This window comes from Rhinolophus ferrumequinum, chromosome 3, assembly GCF_004115265.2.
Source record: "Rhinolophus ferrumequinum isolate MPI-CBG mRhiFer1 chromosome 3, mRhiFer1_v1.p, whole genome shotgun sequence".
NCBI lineage: Eukaryota > Metazoa > Chordata > Mammalia > Chiroptera > Rhinolophidae > Rhinolophus > Rhinolophus ferrumequinum.
In genome coordinates, this window is record NC_046286.1 from 61,671,782 (window position 1) to 61,688,120 (window position 16,339).

Here is a 16,339-nt window from a genome sequence, read left to right on the forward strand (position 1 = left end):
TGTGGCCATGAAGTCATAAGTAACCTGTCCAGAGCACTGTCCCAGAGTCCTCTGCAGTGTGCAGAGAGCTGAGGGGCCCTGCTCCAGATGAGTCAAGACAAGCGCTGGCTTGGGAACAAGGAAATACCACTTCTGCCAACCTCCTATGACACTGCTTCTATTTTGGCCTTTTCTATCTCCCTCGATTCGTGGAGAATATATTTGAGAAAGGTGGAGAAGAGGAGAGAGAGAAGAGAAGAGAAGAGAAGAGAAGAGAAGAGAAGAGAAGAGAAAAGAAGAGAAAAGAAGAGGAAAGAAGAGGAAAGAAGAGGAAAGAAGAGGAAAGAAGAGGAAAAGGAAAAAAAAAACAACAACAGATGCCTTAGCCAACCCTGAGAAAGAGGACAGAAACAGTGAGCATAGCAGTTGCTGGAAGTTTGTTGTTGCAAACGGCGCAATCTGCCACCCCATTTGTGGATCTCGCATGCCATCCTTCAGTTGGCACTACTGTTGCCAGGAACCACCCCCTCCTTTTTCTCTCTGAAGGCGGGGAAAGGGGTGTTACAGCAATGTTAACTCTTCCTGCCTTCAGCCTAGATTTTCTTCTTCGGACCTCGGATGTATTCACCTATGCCATGTTAGGACCCACAGAGATGTTAAAATCAAAGAATTTTAGAGGTGGAAGGGGCCTAGGGAATTTTTCCAAGAAGAAAAGCAGCCCTGAGTCTTCCCAGATTAGACCACATATGTGACAGTGGACAGAGGTGATTGGAATTTTGAAGAATGATAATCTCTAAAGAAACCTGCTCTTCCCTACAGCCAGGGTCAAAATACTCCTGGCAAATCAGCAATGAGAGGTGGAGGTGGTACCGGGCCAGAGACACCCACTGAGTTAGACTACCAGAAAAACAAACACAGGCAGGTGCAGGTGAGGTAGCAGGGCCTAGGAAAAGGGAGAATGGAGATGAAAAGTAGTCTGGCATCGTTCAGAAGATGGCAGTGGCATTTGGGAGGTAAACTGATTAGTCCTGGTACTGATTTAGTGAACAAATACAACTGTTTATTAACTTCTTTAAGAAGTCGTTTAAAATCACATATATAGTGTCTTTCTTGTCCCCTTTAATGTGCTTTTGTGGAAATGGGAGAAGAGCACAATCCAGGGAACAGTGTGAAGCCCAAAACGTTTGACGGAATTGTGTCAAGTGCCTGAGGGAGGCTGTTCTCCGGACTGTGGAGACTGGGCGCAGTTTTGTTCAGATGAAATAACTGGAAGTTATCACTTTTAGTGAATTTGTTAATTTGTGTATCTCAGTTCTTGGAATAGTGTCTGCTACAGCATACGCACCACGTGTTAGCTGCTGCTGCTACTACGATTACTACAATTTTCCAGAGTTAGAACTTACCGAGATTGTCTTTCATCAGAAATCATATATCAAAGTTTGTGCGAAAAGCTCCTATTCCTCAGCTTAACAAGCACAAAATGGAATTTTCCTCTGAGGAGCTTACTTTTCAGAAATACCCTCTGTCCTGGTTGGAAAACCGTCCGCTTTTATGTTGGGTGTGGCCAGGGCCAAGGTGTGTTTTCCTTCCAGGGCCCAGGGCCTTAATGTCCCAAGTCACTTGAAGTAACTGCTGGTTGTATGTGAAATGAAGTGCAAGTATTATAATGAAATGGTGCCTGCTTGTTTTAGATTTAAGACCCACATGCTTCACTTTCTTTAGGGAACTGTCTGGTGAACAGACAGTCAAGGTGACTCCAATCACCAGGAAGGAGAGGGTCCCAGCTTCTCTTTCTCAAGACCGGATCCTTGCCCCCCGCCAGCCCTTCCCCCACCCCTCATATCTGTATTTCATGCGTTTCTCAAGATTGAACTCAAACTCATTTGTGATAACGTTGCTGACCCCTAGTGCACTGGGCACCCTTTTACCTAAGCTCTTCTAAGACCACTGGGTCTGTCCCACATAGTTGAACAGGTTTCCCCAGAGAACCCTCCCCTGGCCCAGCTCTAGTCCTTGCCAACATGGTAGACTCCATCCGTTGCTAAAGTTGGCAATGTATTGATAGTACATGAAAAGCTTTCAGAGCAATGCCTGAATCATTCATTACTCACCACAATTTGTGCTTTCTATGTTTTGTCTCAGTTAATCTCAAAATACGTTAGGTTCCCAATGTGTTAATGGAGGCACAGAGAAGCTAAGTAAAGAAGCTAAGTAAAAGCTGGACCTCCTGGCTTTTGAGCTAGGAGTCATACATCTCCCCTTCTTGCTTAGAGAGCCTTGTCTTCTCAAATAGGTTAGAAGCTCTTTGGAGCACTTTGTCTCAAACTTGCTTATGTGTGTTATCGAACAAGCTCAAAAAAGTCTGGAAGCTTTGGCTAGAAATAAATGATAATGATTTATTCAAGGGTCTTGGAGTTTGCAAATGGGGAAAACAGGCAAAAACCCAGAAGTGTTCCAAAGAAGAGAGAAAAGACTTCTTACAGTACAAAGTGCGTTCTTAGCCCTAGGATTAGTCCAGGATGGTTATCCGATGGTTATCAGTCTGGATGATGGATGTCTGCTGGCTTAGGTAATGAGTTCTTCAGGGGGCAATCAGGGAGTTTATCTGGAGGTCTAGATGGCTATCCAGGCATTGACACAGGACGAGAAAGTTCAAAAAAGTTTGTTTCCAGGCTAGTTAGAATAAGAACGGAGTCTTTCCTCCTGTGTCAACCTCCATAACGCTGATTATTTTAGCAGCTTGGTTAAAATAACTCCGTTTTATATATTCCTCATCGTCACTCTTTCTTCAGTATGTATTCGCCTCTGCTCCCACAGTCAGGAAGTGACCTGAGGACCAGCGTTCCAGTCCCCCAGCAGCCCCCAGAGCGAGTTCTCCCTACTGGACAACTGCTGCGGTGGGGTGCGTGCTGAGCTGAGGTTTTCCCCAGAGAACCCTCCCCTGGCCCAGCTCTAGTTCTTGCCATCATGGTAGACTCCATCCGTTGCTAATGTTGGCAAATGGTGCCCAGCTGTGGACTCAGCAGCCTCGCTTCTTCCCAGCCAGGGCCAGGGAAAACTTTGTTTTCAAGAACAAGCAGGCACAAGTTGGTATTGGCAGCGTAGCCCTGGACAAATCCGAGAGTCTTGTGCTTTGTCCTAGATCTCCCGCTGTCTCCATGCCACCCATAGTCTCTGTGCTGCCCCAGCTCCTCAGGTCCCACCTGGACCTGGCTCCCCGAGAAAAACAAGCCCAGGCCTCTGCCTTTTGTCCCCATTCCTTAAGGCTGCTGATAATATTAATCTGATAAACAAAGGTTTATTGGAATCCCTCCCAGTGACACATTTGCATTTTAAAAGCAGGTAATTCCATAACTGTTCTAAAGGAAGGCAAGGCAAAGGAGGAGATTATTAAAATGACAGCCTTGTGGGAAGCTGGGCATTGATCTAGAAAGAACTCCAGGTCTGGCTAAGCCTAGGTTCAAATCCTGGCTCCACCCTCACTAGCTGCAGGACGGAGCACTTTCCCAGGCCTGGTCCTTGTCTGTCAAATGGCACAGCACCTGACATGATAAGTATTAGCACCCAGGCGGGTCATAGCCCCTTGGTAAGTTTTCCTTTCAAGTCTCCCCCTCCCAGGATCTCCTTCACCGCCTCGTGGCAGGCTGACCATACTCACATGTCTGTTGTCGTCGAATGCGTAATTGTTTCTGTATCTGGTTTAGTTGTAAAATGTTCTCAGCTCGGGGCTTTTAGAAACATTTATTTATTGTGAAATATATATCTTATATATGGGAAAAGTGCATGAAACACAGATGTACCATTGAACAAATAATTATAAAGGTGTCACCCACGTAACCACTACCCTGGCCAAGAAAGACAAGTACAGTGCTGCTTTAAAGTGGTATACAGATATAACATGGTAGTTTTCAACTGGTGGCAAGCTAGCCCCCGGGGGACCTTTAAACATTTTTGTGCCATGTGGGGAGGTGCTACTGGCATCTAGCCTTAGAGGCCAGGAATGCTGGTAAACGGGGCAGCCCACCACAGCAAAGAATTATTCAGCCCCAAATGTCAGTTTGGGAAACACTGCTGATACAATCTGACTAGCCATTATTGCCTGATGTTTAGAAATGCAGTGTTTCAGCAGGAGGTGAACTTTCAGTAAAAGATTTGGATGCTCCCAAAATCTGTTAGTGTCAAAACTTAGATTTACATAATACATTATTAGTAGTAATAATATCCCCCACCACTAGTAGTTCTCTGGCGGAAGGAAAAAAGAAAAAAAGGCCAACCAGACTTTCAGAGGAAGGATCTGAAGTTAATAGACCTTACTAACAGCATCAATCAGTTTGTGTTCTTTCACGGCTGCCAAATGCTTTCAATCGCTTCTGTCAATTTGCACCAATCTCGGGAACCAGACCTGTACAAGTTAGTCGAGACCAGACGTGTTCCATTTTACTATCAATTAAACCATGAATAAATTAAAAATGGTACTCTTGCCAACAACTTGCCCCAGCCCCTGTACACTTGTAACTCTTTGTCTTTCATTTATTGCAGGATTTAGTCGTTCGTATTGTTTTTATTCTTGGCAACCTCACAGCAAAAAACAACCAGGCTCGTGAACAGTTTTTCAAGGAGAAAGGGAGCATCCCGACTCTGTTGGCATTATTCCGCACATTCTACAAACTGGATCTGCATCCCGAGAGGCGAGAGGGGGAAGGAGGGGAGCAGCCCAAGGCACCGACGCCGCCGGCCCAGGTGGAGGACGTGCTCATCAAGCTGACCCGTGTGCTCGCCAACTTGGCCATCCACCCAGGCGTCGGGCAGGCCATGGCCGCCAACCCGCATGTAGTGGGCCTGCTCCTCACCACGCTGGGTAAGACCCGAGGCCCACCTGGCCGCAGCATACACCAGGGAAGCTGCTCCCTGCAGCCAGCCAGAGGTTCTGTGGCTTGGGTGTGGTGAGGGTTCGATTAGTACACCCGGCTCCCTTTCATTAATGTGGCTTCTCAGCCGTTTGAAAGAAAATTCCTCTTCTATGCAGAAGTGCCTCAGAAGTAATCCAGATTAAAAAGAAAAATAGTAATACAGATTATTACTAAAACCCACCGAACTGAACACCTTTAGAGGGTGAATTTTATGGTATATGAATTGTGTCACAATTTTTAAAAAGGATACCAGTCGAATTCCCCCAAATTGGCCAGGCTAACCACAGAGAGTGTAAAATCCCGAGTTTTTCCATGGTTAGTCCATGCAATTAAAGTTTACTTATCTTTTTATTTTTCAGGTAGTCACATTATCGCTAATTATGGCCCCCAGTCATTTAGGTCCCATCTTTTCCGCTGTATTAGTCAGCTTGGGCCGTCATAACAAAATACCACAGACTGGGTGGCTTTCACACCAGACTCTTATTTCTCACAGTTCTGGAGGCTGGAAGCCCAAGTTCAGGGTGCTGCCTATTTGGTTCCTGGTGAGAGTGAGAGCTCTCTTCCTGGTTTGTAGTAGATGCTGCGTTCTCACTCTGTGTTCACATGGCCTTTCTTCGATGTGTGCACCTGGGGAGAGAGAGAATGACCTCTTTTCCTCTCCTTATAACTCCACCAATCCTATCGGACAAGGACTCTACCTTTTTGACCTCATTTAACTTTAATTACCTCCTAAAACCTCTGTCTCCAAATCCAATCACACTGGAGGTTAGGGCTTTAATATGTGAATCTGGGGGAGGGGACACAATTCAGTCAATAGGATTCTGCCTGCAGCCCCCACAAGTCGTGTCCTTCTCACATACAAATACATTCATTCCATTTAAACAACCCCCAAAGTCTTAACTCTTTCCACTGTCAACTCTTAAGGTCCAAAATCTCATTTCAGTATCATCTAGATCAGATATTGTGAGACTCAAGATATGATTTATCCTGAGGGAAAAAATTCCACTCCTGCTGTAAACCTATAAACCAGAGAAGTTATGTGCTTCCAAAGCACAATGATGGGACAGGCATAGGATAGACATTCCAATTCCTGAAGGGAGAAATAGGGGGAAAAAGGAAAGAGGTCAAGTCCGAAGCAAGTCGCAAAGCTACCAAGGAGTTCCAGCAGATCTTAAAACGTACGCTGGTCCTTCAGCCAGCGGTCCCTCTCCCACAGACACCAGCGTGGGGGCCAGTATATGGCAGACACTCAGTGAATACTTGGAGACAGCAAGAATAAATGAGGATATGTTTTCTGTAGCACAACAAATGACTGAATTTTCCTTTGAATGGTGTAGGCTATAAAAAGGCCGTTCTCTTCATGGAAAGAAGGCCAAAAGGAGAGATCGTTAACTCAGAACGTAAGAGCTAGCACCCTCCTCCTGCTCACCTCACAGCCTCCTTCTTATTCCCAGAGAAACTTTGGTTTCATACAAGAAGTCAAAGGCCCTTCTTAACCGAGCAAGTCAGGGGTCTCCCTCCCAGGCTGGGGCAGAGCTTCTGGCACAGGCGATGGCCATGTGGAGAGGGGAGGGAGGGCATTGCAGGCAGCAGGGCCACATGTATAGGGTCAGAGGTGAGAGGCAGAGGCCTGTTCAAGGTGCTGGAACTAGTTCAGGGTAACCAGACTTGTGACTTTTCCTCTGACTGCCAGATCCATGTAGCCAACTGCCGGACCTGTCACCAAATGTGGGTACTTCAAAAGCACCTCAGGATCCGTAAGGTCAAACTCATGCCCTTTCTCCCACCTGGGCCCCCTTCCCATGCCCTTAATTCAGAGAATGTGATCACTGTTCATCCAGTTATGTAATCCAGAAAACCAGGGACTGTGCTGGGTGCTTCCTCTCCCTCACCCCCAATCCAGTCTTCACCACATACTGTCCATTCTCCTCCCTAAATGGTTTTCTAATCTGTCCACTCTGCTCCATCTGCATCACCACCCAAGCCTAAGCCACATTATTTGTCATCTGGAATACCACAGGAGGCTCGTCGCTGGTGTCCTTGCATCTGCCCTTCTCTGCACTGTGGCCAGAGCGGTCAGGAGATGAGTCTGGAGGCTGAGTGGGAGGCAGGAACAGGGTCTTGTGTGCTAAACTAAAGGGTCCATTCATTCATTCATTCATTCGTTCTTTATTCATTCACTTATCCTTGCATTCAACAACTCTTTATTGAGCACCCGCTGTGTGCCAGACACTGCTCAAGGTGCTGGGAATGTAGCAATGACTAAAACAGACCAATCACTAATCCTCAGTGAATAAAACAGACCAATCACTAATCCTCAGTGAATAAAACAGACCTATCACCAGTCCTTATGGTGCTTACATTGGAGGGCTAGAAGATACATTAAACGTATAACAAGTCAAGCGGTCGCATGCGCTATGGAGAAAATTAAACTGGGGTAAGGGAAAGAAAGAATAATGGGTGCCATTTTACATAGAGTAGTTAAGGAAAGTGTGTCCAATAAGGTGACATCTGAGCAACACCCTGAAGCATGTGAGGAGAAAGCCAAGTGGATAACTGGAAAAAGATTCCAGACAGAGGGAATAAGAGTGCAAACATTCTCAGGAAGTATCTGGCTGACGTGTTTGAAAAGAGCACAAAGACTTGTGCGGGTGTTATTGGGGGCCGGAGAGGTCAGGACTGGGGCAGCCCACAGGGCCTGAGGGCCAAGTAAGACCAGTGACATGATCTGACTAATGCCGAAGACAGACTCAGGGAGACAGAGGTGGAGGAAGAGAAGCCTGGCGGGTGAGAAGATGGGTGAGGTGGTAGCCCAGTAGGTGAGAAGTGGCGAGATTCTGTGTGTTCGGAAGGCAACTTGATAGCAATTATGGATGGCTTATGACCTTACGGGTCGTTTTGCTGGGAGGTGGGGGTGTGGGGAACAGACTCGCAGGGTGGAGCCCACATGAGAGAGCTCAGGGTTAGGGCAAAGCAGAGGTGATTAGAGACGTCAGGGCTCACTGGTGCTGGCACCTTTGCTTTGCTCCAGATACAAGGCCTAGATCAGCTCGACATTTCCAGACCCCCTGGTTGGAGAGATGGAGCTTAGAGTGCTCTAAATCCCGGGCAGGAGTGGTCCCCTGTATTTGGTGCATTTCCCTGCAGGAAGAGTCATGGAAATAAAGCAGCAAACAGCAAGGAAAGGCAGTGCCCTTGCCCTGACCTAGACCATGACAGTGGCTCGGCCCAGCTGGGGCTGTTGCAGTTCGGATGGCATTGTTTCTGCCCCTACTATGAATGAGTCTGTGACAGCCGTATCCTTACTTTGTTTCAGAATACAAGTCCGTTGATGATTGTGAGGAGCTGGTGATCAATACTACAGCAACAGTCAACAACTTATCTTACTACCAAGTGAAGGACTCCGTAATTCAGGACAAAAGGCTACATATTGCTGAATGTGAGGCCCAGCATTGGGTTTGGGCAGAGGCATATTCATTTAAGGTTTTGATTTTATTAACTAAACACAGGACTGGAGACATTTATATTTTCTGATTTCCTGGTATAAATATCTAAGAGCCTGAATTGATTCTGAGAAATTAGAATGTGGGGAAATGAGGTATGGGGAAAAGTTCATTTCTTGGTTCTTGCTAAAGTTCTCTACAGTCTATATCTTAGTATCATTTTTAATTTTTGAGTTATCAGTATCAGTATTTATCATGATTATTGAGTCATGATACTGGCTTCTAGGAGCATTTAAATCAACACTTAAATGTACTGATTTTATTTCTCCGGTCACCAAACCCAGTGCTCTTAAAGCTTCTCGTGAGTAACAACATGGATGGAATCCTGGAGGCTGTGCGTGTTTTTGGAAATCTCTCGCAGGACCGTGACGTCTGCGATTTCATTGTGCAGAAGAACAGTGAGTTAATGACACTTACGTTTATAAACATGTGCTTCTTGCCAATAAACAGCGAAGCGGTTTCGGAGCTTGGGTCATGACAATGTGATACTTCTTTCTGCTTTGGGACAAGCAGTACTTTACGTTCTGTTCCCTCCGTACATAAGGCTGTCGGCTCAGCATGCCAAGATGGATCTAGGCAGTGTTCTGTGTTCCCTCGCCCTCGTGAGGGGGCTACTGAGTTCCAAGATGGTGTGTGTGTGTGTGTGTGTGTGTGTGTGTGTGTGTGGAAACGAGTTATCTGGACTCTCATTTCTGTCCATGAGAATGGGCTTAAAACACATTTTGCTTCATGTACTAGAGTGTCCATTATAGTACTGCTTGTAATAGCAAAAAATGGAAACAACCTAAATGTCCATCAGCAGGCAAGAGGATAAATACATTATAGTATATTCATGCAATAAAATATTCTCCAGCAATGAAAAGAAATGAACTATATATTCATGGATCAGCATGGATCCACCTCAAACACATGATACAGGAGCAAAAACACTCGTGAGAGGAGTATACAGAATAATGCCATTAAAGTGTTAAAACTGCCAACAGTCCTGGTCATTGTGTATGTAATGTACGTGTCATAATGGTACAAGGTATAAACGGTATTTGGAACTGATAAACCCCACACTTAAGACAGAAGTTACCTTTGGAGGGAAAGGAATGCCCAAAGATATAAAATTTGAGCTGTGATGTTTTATTTCTTAAACCGGGTGGCAGGTGCATAAGCGTTTATACTAACCATCCTCTGTCTCAAACATTTCATGCAACAATAGTGACTAAAAATATGTCAACATAAGAAATGCCCAAACCTGTAGAGAATTTTTATAAGAGTTTATTTGAGCCAAACTGACCACATATGCGGGGGAGCAAGATCTCTAAGGACAGTTTTGCAGTTTTTTTCATGCATTTGAGATTAAGGAGGGAACATAAGGAAGATAACGTGGAGGTGGGAGAAAGGAAGGCGGGGATTGGATTACAGGATTCTGTGCTTTCTGAAAGGTGGTTACGCCTTGGAGGGGTATTAACTTCTGGCATCTCAAAGGTGTGTTAACCTAGACACACAAGAACAATGGACAGAGCTGACTTAACACCTTTCAGTTAAAGAAGTTACAGGCCTGGGGCACGACTCCCCACGGTGACTTGCACAGTTAGCAATTTACGATTTATTGCAACACCCCTTTTCATCCACAAAGACCTACTTATTCATGTTCATGATAGAAATTTCAGATAATATATTTTTAAAAAGTACAGAAGAAGCAAACTCTCTCCCATGGTCTCACTACCCCAGAGATAACTGTTCACATTTTGCTGTACATTCTTTAGAGTCTTAAAAACCCATGTAGATGTGACGCAGACTCTGCCAAGCTCACTGTGGGACCCATCAGTGGGGCCAAGATCAGAACAGGGAGGCCACCTCAGGTGTGCAGGAAAATGGGAGCAGGCAGAGCAGCCACATCCATTCTCCCCCAGCCCTTGGCCCAGCGCCTGCTGGGGGACAAGAACACAGGACAAAGAGTCCCATTTCCTCGGAGTAAGAGAAACCAGTTACCAGCGGCAGACACCCTGTGCCCACCTAAGACGTCCCCTACGTTGTAAGTCCTGCCTTGCCACAGGCCAGTTTCCAGCGCTCCGAGGCCATCTTCTGTGGCCCTGGAAGGCTTCAGGGAAGATCTCAGCTGGAGCCTACTCTGCTCCCCTGGGGGTGTGGATTTAAAATTGCTGCCGGCGGTTCAAAAAGGCCCTCGAGATGTAAAAGATGAATTTCACCTGTATTCATGGTACAGGTGGCTGGTAGTCCGTGGTTCTTCCCCTCCTTTCCACTGGCAGGGACTCTACCACTGCTTAGGCGAAGGAGCTGCTGTCTGGGTCAGATAGAGCAATATCTGGGCACAGAGGACCGGGGTGTAGGGAGCGGGTGCTGGAGCTGGTAGGTGTGGCGCACCCACTGCTGGGCAATGGGGAAGGACGCTTTAGGAAAAATGGGTTAAATCCCCTAGTAGGGTTTCCAGTTTTGCAAAGCCACTCCGCATTTCCCCTTTGCCCTTTCCCTTTATTGTAAGATAAGATACAGCTGAGAATCCTGAGCTTCACTGGTCTGCATTTGTTCTCTACCCTCCCCAGTACATAAGTTCATGATTGCATTGCTGGATGCTAAGCATCAGGATATTTGCTTTTCTGCCTGTGGTGTTCTCCTAAATCTCACTGTGGATAAAGACAAGCGTGCCATCCTAAAAGAAGGAGGTGGCATTAAAAAGTAAGTTTTAAGGCACGGAGTTCCAACTTTCTCAGCATTCAGGGGGCATAGTTTTCCAGGGAGTTGAGGTCCCTCTAGTCATTCCTCCATGGCAGAGGTATTTCAACATCTGCAAGCGCCAAGCTAGGGTTTAAAATAATTAGGTTCCACTGGACACTTAAAATAATTGAGAAGTAGATGATTGCGACTTTGTAGTTAAATTTGTAGATAATGAAATTATTTTAAGTAGCTGAGTTATGCATAACACATATTAAATATTACAGAATGATAATCATCATTGTGCTAAAAATGTGAAAATTAGAGATTCTGACCTAATAACTTCTCAATTTGACTTTTATTAACCCAGGTTAGTGGACTGTTTAAAAGATTTTGGTCCTACTGATTGGCAGCTGGCCTGCTTAGTTTGCAAAACTTTATGGAACTTCAGTGAAAATATCACTAATGCTTCATCATGTTTTGGAGATGAAGATACCAACACACTCTTGGTCCTGCTGCCATCATTTTTAGGTAAGACTCCTGACTATAAATCTGTGATTTTTATCAGAGTGAGATAAAAATGTTTTTTCTGTGACCTCTATGGATAAAGATTGGTACGGATTTGGGTGGCTATATTTCTATAAGCAAAAACAGCATGTTAAAAATTATTATAATTTAGAAACATCTGGAAGAGGCTGGATGTTGTTTACAAGAGGGACACAAGGACTTTTAACTCATTGGACACTGTTATGATTTCTGTGGCTTTTTTTCCTTTTTTGCATTTTCTGTTGTTTGCATAAATATAAGATGTCAGCATGAATTATTGCTGTTGTTTAAAAATATATAGACATTGTTGTAATTGAGAAAATATGGCTAAAAGCTACTCTGAATTAAGTCATGCTTTTAAGTGAAGCTATACATTTTTATTAGCAGCTGTGTTAATTATCATGAGAGGGAGGGTCTGTGAAACTAAGTGAACTTTACAGTGGAATCCCTATTCTTGGAAGGTAGGAAATCACTGACAAACCAAAGGAGAGAAGATAGCCTCTTCCATTTTAAAAGTTTCTATTATAGGATCATTTTTTTTCATCCTGGGTTAGGTCTAACAACAGCGATTGGGGTCAGTATATGAGTGTTTTCAATAATCCTTTTCCCAAAATGGAGAAGTACTTCCCATTGCCCAACCACTGTGTTGGGTCAGCAAGGACGGGCGGAAAGGTGCCGTGTGACTCGGAAGCAGGGGGTTCAGGAGGTGTCATTCGATAAGACAATCTCTCAGAACCTGTCTTTTCATCTCTAAAATGGGGTCTTGCTAATCCCTGCCAAGCTGCATGAATCATGAAGCTTAAGCAAACATCCTGAGAGCACAATGGAAAGAGCAGGCGGCTGTTCTGAGTTCAGCTCCTCGCGTTAGCGCTTACAAGCGTTAACCTGTCTCCATTTGTATGTTCTCATCTCTCAGATGGGGATGACTGATGTCCACTTTGCAGACTTGTTAGGGTGACAAATGAGCAGATGTGTCCAAGGAGCCTGGTACAGTGCCAGTCCTCAGACAATGGCTGTGAAAGCGCTTTGTAAATCCTAAGTGTTGTAACGATATGTTATTCAGCAGGAACTCAGAACCAGAAGTTATTTGAAGGAATCAGCTTTGCTAGGTTGATGGGAAATTTGCTTTGTCCAATTAGATATAATTTGTGCCTGTTAAGAGTAAGAAAAAATGGCATGATTTTTAAATTACTGAGGTTCACAGTCTGCTCTCTGGACCTTAAGCTTTTGCCAGGTTGCCAGGAGCAGAAGTACACGCTCAACTTGCCTTAATTCAGTTCTCAGCTGTGGCAGAACATTGGAATCAGCGGTGGAATTAAAACCAAACCAAAACAAAACAAAACAAAACACACTCATCCTGGCCCCATCCCCAGGAATTCTGATTCAGAAGCTCTGGGGTGAGGCCAATGTGGGGTTTTAAAAAGTCCCACCGTGGAGTCTGCTGTGCAGCCAAGGTTAAGAATCTGTGCCCTGGTTAATGAAGGGGTGTACGGGAAGGGCACGCAGACAAGGAGGGAGCCAGGAAACAAGCGTATTGCCCAGGGTCTGCCAGGCAGGACCTGGAAGCAGAGCTCCCGAGTGAGCCCTCAGGAGCGGGCATCATCTGCTCTGTCTCTGTGGTTGTGGAAAACGTCCTTTCCCTCTGCGCCTCTGGGCTCCTGCTTGGTCCCGGTTTCAACTACCTCGAGGCTGCTTGCTGCGCTCATATGACCCTCTGTTGTTGGTGCTTCTCTGTGTGTCCCATTTGGGGAGAACGTGTGATTGATGCTGAGAGACTCTCCTGGGCTGTGGGCGGCAGCACGTGAAATGGTTGTGCGGTTGAAAGTGTACTTGAATTTCACTCCTTTTATAAAGATAGCTAAAAAAGCAGGCCATTTTGAAAACAGGATGAACTGTTAAGTAAGAAAGTCCCATGTTGAAGTGTGAACACTATTTTTGGAAATAATGGCAAGGCGATTGATAAAGTACTACTATAAGTTACCCAAGTTTTTCTTGATGGGTACCTGGAAAAGAAAAAAAAGGAGAAAGCAATGGTTCTCAACATGGTGGGGATGTCGGGATGTTGACAGTCTTTTTAGAAAGTGGCTTAAAAAGAATGTTGTCTAAAACTTCCTCACATATTGCAATCACATCTTATAAACTCATTAGCAGTGTGTTTATCTTGAAGTTTTTAGGGGGTGGGCCCTAGCCCACTCGTCTACCATGAGCTCCTCTCGGGGGAGCTGGCAACCAACTGGTGGTCAGTGTGTGGAGTTTACTATTGTGAATGTAAAATACACTAGGCTCTTTGTGGTTGTTTGCTTGTTTTTTCTGTTCATCATAAGGTACATGAAGCTTAGCATCTAGGTTGTGTGACAAGGGTAGAGTGGGGCCCGGCATTCACGTTGTCCAGCCTCCGCCAAAGATCCAGCACATGCTTCTGCATGGGAAGGCTGTGCCTTAGAAGAAAATAGGACAACGATAGATTCATCAAATTGCTACTTGGTGCTGAACAGCAAGCTAGGAAATAGTGCAGTGAGTAGGGGATGCTTTTATTGATGCCGTAGGGCACTTAACCTATAATGGAGATTGCATTATAATGATCAATGACAAATGTGGTGTTTTGAGTTCTCTAATGCTTTCAAATAACTTGCCTAAAATTCTAGTATTTGGAAGTGTGCTGTGCACAAAGGAAACTTAAGAATTATTGGTTTTCTACATCAGTGCTTTTTACACTGAACAGCATCTTCAGAAAATGAAGTAGCAAAGAAAGAAAATGTCAGAATACATTACGTGTAGTAAGGATAAGTGTTCTATTATGAAACCTGTGTTTACTTGTATATAAATATGTAAGTATATGTATACAGTTATAATGTAATAAGTATTTCTTAGGTCACAGTCAAAAAAGTTTAAAAATCATAGATCTAAATTTTTCTTCCATTAGCCTTTGCCACTCTGCAATACAACTTCCAAAATTTAATGCCTAGTGTAATATGGCAGTTTTTATATATTTGCTGCATTTACTATGAATCTCCAGACTGCTTTGCTCTTACCTATAGCTTTGTGGCCACTTTTATTATCTTTTCTAACCCAATTTAAAATGAATAGGGTCCGACATTAACTAATCATAGGCTAAGCCTCAAGAAATGTTAACATAATCTTGACATTAGATTGAAAAAAAAAATCCCAGCAAACAGCACAGCCAGCTTTATTTGTGAAACAAGGAAATAAAGGCTTACTTCTCTTAAAAAACAAAAACAAAAACCAAAAGCACCAAAATAGAAATTTGCTAAAACCACCAACGAACCAAAACTCTGGGTAAAGAAGGGGCTGTGCAGTGCACGGGCCGTCCTCAGCCCTGAGCATCCTGGGAACGAAGGACAGAAAAGAATTCACGTTTAGACAGAAGTTTAGTGCTCAGAAAATCTGGAAAAGAGTGAGCAGGAAGAAGATCTAGAACTCTGAAACCACTCAGAGTCTCACAGATTCCTCTTGTCCAGAAGTAGCCCAATGGGAAGGGCTTTGAAGCATCAAGCACCACCGCACTCGCCTCCTTCCGAGGGCCTGGTGAGCACGTGGTAGGGAGATGCAGGTCTGTTTGCACAGGTCTCCACGGAGCGCCCTGCTGAAGTGTTTGTCTGCCTGCAGCTTATCTCAGAGCCGCATACCTACCTGTCCACTTGGCTGTGAGGAGAGGAGGGGCAGGTACACACTGGGATTCCAGCCTCCTTTGTCTTATTCTGGGTGGTGCCACTCACACCGGCAGTGCCAAAGTATGCAGGTGTACACACATACTCAGTGTAGCCAATTGGATGTAAACAGTCATGAAGCATTTTATAATAGGATTTTAATGAGCTCTACGAATAAAGTTTGCAAATTATGTACGTAGCAGTATTTGTGGTCATTTTAGGGCTTAATGTTACGCGTACGAAGGGTTACCGCGTACGAAGTCTGCCTCAGTTACAGACCTGGGAAGTGGCAGAGCCAATCTTCTGACTGGCCGGCCAGTGCCTTTTCCCAAAGTCCTTCACACTGGAGCATGAGGCTCAGTATAAACAAGAAAAACCTCAGTGTAGGTCAGCGCAGAAACATGAGTGTCCATTTAGCTTCCTGTGTGGGTGGATATACTTATGATGTCTACAGAATTCAGGGTGCCCTTGGATTAAGAAGCAAATTAAAATTGTAATTTTGCTTTTTTTAAATTTTTTTACAAGTAGTTTTCTGCATTACCATAGACTCACTTGGGATTCTAATCCATCTTGGGGTCCTCAAACCCTCTTACTTTTCACTGTGATGGGACACAGCATAGCGGGAGGGGGAGATTGTCTTTCAAATAAGTATGTCCAGGCTGCTTTGAAGGCAGCAAAGCCAGCAGAGGTGATTTTCAGTCAAGTTCAAAGTATCCAGTTCAATTGTGCTACTTTCACAAAAGATTTCCTGACTCCTTTGGTATCTGTCAAGCACTGAACTAGTTAACTTTTAATGTGCAGATAATGAAGTAACTTACTAATACTTTGTTTATTCTGAGCAATTGTGATCTGACTTTTGGATGTGGAGTTACATATGAACACTAAGAGATTAGTTGAAATAAGAGCTCAATGCAATTTAGAATTTTTTTGAGAAGATTATTGTCCATTTTTTTAAATCAAGAGACTAAAATATACTTGTTTTAAAATATTTGTAAAGAACAGAAGAGAGTAAAGAACTTCAATAAAAAAGCCTTTACAAACAAAAACAGAAAAACCTTTGAACCCCTAA

At 44.4% G+C, this 16,339-nt stretch overlaps 1 protein-coding gene across 5 annotated transcripts in view; it reads left to right on the forward strand.

The window, feature by feature from the left end:
- The window catches only part of ARMC2 (armadillo repeat containing 2), a 177,447-nt gene that overhangs the window by 88,225 nt on the left and 72,883 nt on the right, over positions 1 to 16,339 (forward strand). For all 5 annotated transcript variants that reach the window (XM_033097821.1, XM_033097793.1, XM_033097784.1 and 2 more), the window contains 5 exons: positions 4,519 to 4,837; positions 8,206 to 8,328; positions 8,677 to 8,790; positions 10,948 to 11,080; positions 11,427 to 11,587. In XM_033097821.1, the coding sequence (XP_032953712.1) occupies positions 4,519 to 4,837; positions 8,206 to 8,328; positions 8,677 to 8,790; positions 10,948 to 11,080; positions 11,427 to 11,587 (850 nt within the window). The remainder of the gene's footprint in view (positions 1 to 4,518; positions 4,838 to 8,205; positions 8,329 to 8,676; positions 8,791 to 10,947; positions 11,081 to 11,426; positions 11,588 to 16,339) is intronic.